The sequence below is a fragment of the Salminus brasiliensis genome, chromosome 21, assembly GCF_030463535.1.
Source record: "Salminus brasiliensis chromosome 21, fSalBra1.hap2, whole genome shotgun sequence".
NCBI lineage: Eukaryota > Metazoa > Chordata > Actinopteri > Characiformes > Bryconidae > Salminus > Salminus brasiliensis.
The window spans coordinates 2,061,771-2,067,940 of record NC_132898.1 but is presented as its reverse complement, the minus strand read 5'-3'; the positions used below and the strand labels follow the sequence as shown (position 1 = coordinate 2,067,940).

Below are 6,170 nucleotides of genomic sequence, written 5' to 3'. Positions count from 1 at the left end.
AGCGATGTTCTAGCTCCACGCTGGCTGCAAACCTTCCCGCTCGGTGAGCATTTCAGGCTTTGTTTAGAGCTGCCCAGCTGGACAAAGTTTTAGTCGCCGAGGAGGAATCTGTTGTCCCCGGAGCAGGGAGACCCGGAGCAGGGAGACCCGGAGCAGGGAGACCCGGAGCAGGGAGACCCGTATGTCTGACATGGAGTCATTTCAAAAAGTGGAGAAGATCGGGGAGGGCACTTACGGAGTGGTTTACAAAGCAAAGAACAAAATAACCGGCGAAACGGTGGCCCTGAAGAAGATCAGGCTGGACACGTAAGTAGAGTTAGAGGTGTCCGGCAGCACGGCCGTGAGCACTGGGGGGAAATAACGCTACAAGTTGGCGAGTTGCAAAAACCGCCCAAACCTGTCCGTTCCACCTTAAATCGAGCGGCGGTTGCATTCAGAGTTCGGGCAGCGCTCGAGGAGCGCAGGGGCTGCCCGCTGTGCAGCTGCCGCACCATTTAAGGTGGAACGGACAATTACAAAAAGACGCCAGCTTCAGACAGCTGGGTTCAATTTCTTTACAGACATCTGTCAGTTTTTCATCTTATTTGATCTGTATGTTCTGAGATTGACCTCAAATCTGGAGATTTCGGCTTAAAATGTTACTTTTCAAATTTTCAGCTTTTTTTTTCTTTTCAAAACAATCAAAAAAATTTTTTTTATGGTTATTTAAAGTATAAAAATTGCACAATTAGGTGTATGTGGGGGTAATGGATAGATATTTAATTTATAATTTTAAATATTATGATCATTAGTATTAAGGACTATCATAACTATCATATTAGCAATATCCCTTATAATAAAAAATATTAATATTAAATAACCGTAAAATACATAATTAAATAACAGTTTTATTAAATAACTTAATTCTGGGATTATTTCAGACGCTGTATTTGCTGTTTTGTAGTGTAATAATTGCCTGTGAAGGAACTTTTGCAGGCTCTGCTTCCATTCGGTTTTAATGTGTTTGTTAATGAGCATGTTTGTCTGAACAGAGCTAATTTAATTGATCGATAAGTGACACTAATCAATAATACTTCTGTACGCTTTGTTTTCCAGTGAGACTGAAGGTGTTCCCAGTACTGCCATTCGTGAAATCTCGCTGCTGAAGGAGCTCAACCACCCAAATATTGTCAAGTATGTCACACGTGTAACCCGCAGCTACTTTAAGACCTAGCGTCTGCTACTGGATTAGGCCCACATATACCCTCGCTGATCTTTTGCATATAGTATATATAAATCTGTTTAAATTTGGGGTATATAATATTTGTAATATTTCACCCACCTGTATCTGTCGTTTATGAAATAACCCCCCTCCTTAACCTCCACATCCTCAGGCTGCTTGATGTCATCCACACAGAGAATAAGCTCTACCTGGTGTTTGAATTTCTTCACCAAGACCTCAAGAAATTTATGGACTCCTCCTCGGTTACTGGCATATCCCTTCCACTCGTCAAAGTGAGTGTGTGAGTGTGTGTGTGCGCGCAGGCTGTCCAGATTCCTGAGCGTTCAGCTTTAAGGGGCTTTATTGGTAGAATTGGATTCATGGTTTTGTATCCTTTGTGTTTTTGTCCTCCAGTGTTCCCTCACTACAGTACCCAGCATGCATTGCCCAAATGTGTCGTACAACAATACTACCCCCCCCCCCCCTCCCCTCCCTTCCCCCATCCTCAGGCAATAAAGACAGCCAGGGACGTCATTGTCCCTTTGTGCTGCTGTAGAGATCGCTCTCACACATCAACCCAGAGTCAGCTGCAGTTTTTCAGAGGTCCCCTCCCACCTCCAGGATGCACGTTCAGAAGGGTGGTCCAGGGTTCCAGGTCTTTAAGCTGTAAGCTGTAGTGAGGCTGCTGTGGCACCGCTGCAGGAGGAGAGTAGGCATGTCTGCGACAGGTGTAGCAGTGCCTCTCTAAAGTACCTGCCTTATATTTGGTGCTCTCTACTGTAGATAATTGATATCAAAATAAGACAGATTCTGAGACTTGACTGATATTTTATGTGTATTTTGAACTTCAGAAATGCAGAATGTAAAAAATCTGAGATCTGTGTTTTATTTATTTGACTGTATTTCAAGCTTTTACTAATAAAGGATCCTGGTGTCTTTAGTCCCAATTTGTACGTTTTAGAAATATAAATATTTATAGTACAATTCAAAATTAATTTAAAAATACCCTGAATACACAAGTGGGGCAGCTGTTTACACTGCAGTGGAATGTGCACCATTAAATGAAGTTGTGGACCATTTGCCAATATCTGTAAACAATATTGTTCGTCCGAATATATACATATATATGTGTGTGTGTGTGTGTTTTTATGTATATATAGCTAATTTATCTACTTTTTGTAACTGATTGTCTTGCTATCCCTTTGCTGCAGTGACACAGTGAATTTCCCCTCTGTGGGACTAATAAAGTAGAATTACCCTCTTCCTGGCAGACCTGTATAAGTGTGTGGGTGGGGGCTATTTTGTACTCTGTGCTGTCTGTTCTTATCATCGTGTGTGTTTGTGTATCCTCAGAGCTATCTGTTCCAGCTGCTGCAGGGCTTGGCTTTCTGTCACTCTCACCGGGTCCTGCACAGAGACCTCAAACCTCAGAATCTGCTCATCAACGCGCAAGGAGAGATCAAACTCGCTGACTTTGGGCTGGCCAGAGCTTTCGGTGTGCCGGTGCGGACCTATACCCACGAGGTGAGAGAGGAGTCTCGTCGGGCTCCTGCTTCGTCAGTAATATCAGTTATTTGATCTGCATGGTCTGCTTGTTAACCACCACACTCTGAAATGCTTTTCGGTGAAAATGTCTTCAAGACATTCAGTAGATTCAGAACAAAGTCATGTGTTAGTGTCTGTCTGATTGATTGAATGATTGGATATATTTGTACTGTGTTCTTTAGGTCGTGACTTTGTGGTACAGAGCTCCGGAGATTCTCCTGGGGTGTAAATATTACTCCACAGCTGTTGACATCTGGAGTTTGGGATGCATTTTTGCTGAAATGGTAAGAGGTCATTGTTGGTGTTCACTGCTGCAAGACAATGTAACAGGGGTGGACAGTCAGTGGCTCTGACCTTTGAATGGAGAATTGTATCAGAGGAATTTTACTTGGTGTGAGCAACACAAGTATGACTGTTAACAAGTAGTAAGATAAAAATAGGCAATAAAATAGAATAAACAATAAATAGAATAAATATAATAAGTAAAAAAAAGTACTAAAAGTAAAAGAGCTGTAGCTGTCATACAAACATGGATGTTCATGTTTGTATGAAATGTGCGATGGCTCTGCATTGTGTTTGCAACTTTTTAGAGGCTCTGAAAGTAATGGATGGGGATTAAAAATTAATTGAATTAAAAACATTTATTTTTGTACAGAAGGCTGTAGTTATCATTGTACATCATATAATAAAATATGTAGTTTAGGATTTAGAAATACACAGGCCTGTAGATGTAAGCAGAAGTCTTGTGTACACTGGACAGATTAATGATAATTATAGACTTATAAAATAATAAATAAATAAAATATTTAATAAATTAAGATGTAATAAATGATTTGGTGGACCTTCTAAACATGATTTATGCAGCTTTTTGTGAATATCAGCATTGCCTGTTTGCTAGGGCTGGGATCACCACTGATTTCCAGGGTTGATTCAAAGGTCCCAATTTAATTTGGTTTGGGATTCGATTCAATGAGTTCATTTGATTCATTCATCGATTCATTGAATTTCAGAGAACTAATGTTGTAAAATGTACAAGGAGTAATAAATGATTTTATCAGATTGAACACCGAAGTGCCTAAAGATTCCCACCCTTAACACCTGATTATTGATGGCCTGTAGTTAAACTGCCTAATCCCAGCTGTGTCTTGTCCTTCTTGTTAATGTCAGATTACTCGGAGGGCTTTGTTTCCAGGAGACTCTGAAATCGATCAGCTTTTCCGGATTTTCCGAACGCTGGGCACCCCTGATGAGTCGGTCTGGTCTGGAGTGACCTCTATGCCAGACTACAAGCCTTCCTTCCCAAAGTGGGCCCTGCAAGACCTGGCTAAAGTAGTGCCCCCTCTGGATGAGGATGGCAGGGACCTGCTTGGGGTGAGGGATTCGTTCCTCATTTCTGTTTTAGTTTTCCTTCCTGTTCTTCTGTATTTGTGAACGACTGAAAAGTAGATCTTTAGTCTTTAGACCTTCAAAAAATATCTAATGTGGAAATTAGAGTTTTAAGAATTTCTATAGTTATTACACCCCAGAGATGTAATGCTACTGCCCCTAACAAAGGCCACTGATGCTGTGTGACCGGCCGGATTGTTTGAGAACCATTTAAAATGACGTGTGACTTTCATCTCAAAGCCGACAGTGAATTTTAGTCTTAAAAATAACCTGAATTCAAAAGTAGCTTTGTTGTAACTCTCTAAGCTTAAGTTCATCTAATAAGTTTGATCCACTGTGGTGCTTTTTTTTTTTTTTTTTTTTTTTTTTTCCTTCTTCTTCTTCTTCATTTGGTGAACCTTCTCCACATGGGGTTTATGGAGCTTTTTGTAAATATCAGCATTGCCTGTTTGCTAGGGCTGGGTATCACCACTGATTTCCAAGGTTGATTCGAAGGTCCCAATTCTATTTGGTTTGGGATTTGATTCAATGAATTCATTTGATTCATTCATCGATTAATTGAGTCTAATTGAATTTCAGAGCAACTAATGTTGTAAATGTGCAAGTAAACTCAACCTACCATTATTAAAAAGATTGATTATTTTTATAGTTGAACACTGTTTATAAGAACCCTTTGAGTTTGTGGCTTGCTGTAATGCTACGATGAGAAAAATTATGCAATGCACCTCACTGGGCCAAGCAAACGCACAACAGGTGGACTTTTCAGCCTCACAGGCAGCTCTCAATTGAGGGTGGGTGAAATATCCAGTGTGCAACAAGTTGGTTGCACAGCATGTGTCAACGTCCACAGCACTGTCTGTCCTGATTGAACTTTTAAACAAAATATGCTAATTATGCTGATGCTCTGGCTTATACGAATCAATATCGGATCATTCAAACGAAGATCGATTTGAATCTAAATCTTTTTTTAAAGCACCCTTTACGGTTTGCTCCTTTTGCTCAGGCTGAGAGCAGATGTTCACGTCTGTGTGCCGTTCTGTTCTGTTCTGGTGGCTGAAGCTTAATGATTCATTTGCATGTTTTCCCTTCCTCACAGCAAATGCTGAACTACGACCCCAACAAGAGAATTTCAGCCAAAAATGCCCTCGTTCATCGGTTCTTCCGTGACGTCACCATGCCGATGCCCCCATTGAGGCTCTAAGACGTGCAGAGGAGACGATAAACAGACTGACACTGGCTGCAGTGGACCAGGACTCAAGACCCCCCCCCCCCCCATCCAACCCCCCTCCACCCTTCTTTTCCTGAAGAGTTTCTTCTGTAGCTCAGAGACTGTTCGCCAGTTCTTTGCTTACGGACTCTGGTAGCTTTTTAAAAAGAGAGGAACAGTTCAGCCAAAGTTAAGATTCTGTGGAGAATGTTGTTAGTGATACCAGCAGGTTTTGTTTTTTTTCCTTTTCTTCATCCAGCGCAAGTCCGTCAGCTCAGGACTGTTGCTTTGTTCTGTGCAGATGAGACTCCCTCTCCGGTTCCTTCTGCTGAGAGATGACATTCCGTAACTTGGTGAACTGTGAATTCAGGAATTAGTTGACCGTGTCTGTTTCACAAAAACCTCTTCAAACAATCTTATGCACCAGTTTCATTCATAGAAATATTTATTTTGGATGGCTAAAAACTTTTCACTTTCAAGTTCTGGATATTTTTGTAATTGGTGATTTTTAAGCCTGGTTAGGCATTTTATCAATGTTTGCTTATTATACATAAACTTGTTTAAAAAAAAAAAGTGTGTTTAATGTGTTGACCAGCCTGGTCAGGAAACCTACTAACTGGGCATAAAGTTATGTTTGCAGTTTTTTCAAAGCAACCTGTATATACTTTAAAATAATAATAATAATAAATTATTATATATATATATATATATATATATATATATATATATATATATATATATATATATATATATATAAATTATTAATTTAATTTTAATTTTATTATTAAAAGTAATTTAAAAAGTTATATATAAATTTAAAAAAAGTGTGTG

At 39.9% G+C, this 6,170-nt stretch overlaps 1 protein-coding gene across 1 annotated transcript in view; it reads left to right on the top strand.

The window, feature by feature from the left end:
• Positions 1 to 5,849, top strand: part of cdk2 (cyclin dependent kinase 2) — a 5,911-nt gene extending 62 nt beyond the window's left edge. Inside the window, exons 1-7 of the mRNA XM_072665704.1 lie at positions 1 to 306; positions 1,096 to 1,173; positions 1,374 to 1,494; positions 2,555 to 2,725; positions 2,929 to 3,030; positions 3,914 to 4,117; positions 5,229 to 5,849. The exon at positions 1 to 306 is cut by the window's left edge and continues 62 nt beyond it. Coding sequence (XP_072521805.1) covers positions 182 to 306; positions 1,096 to 1,173; positions 1,374 to 1,494; positions 2,555 to 2,725; positions 2,929 to 3,030; positions 3,914 to 4,117; positions 5,229 to 5,333 — 906 coding nt within the window. The 5' untranslated portion in view covers positions 1 to 181 and the 3' untranslated portion in view covers positions 5,334 to 5,849. The remainder of the gene's footprint in view (positions 307 to 1,095; positions 1,174 to 1,373; positions 1,495 to 2,554; positions 2,726 to 2,928; positions 3,031 to 3,913; positions 4,118 to 5,228) is intronic.
• The last annotated feature ends 321 nt before the right edge of the window (positions 5,850 to 6,170 follow it).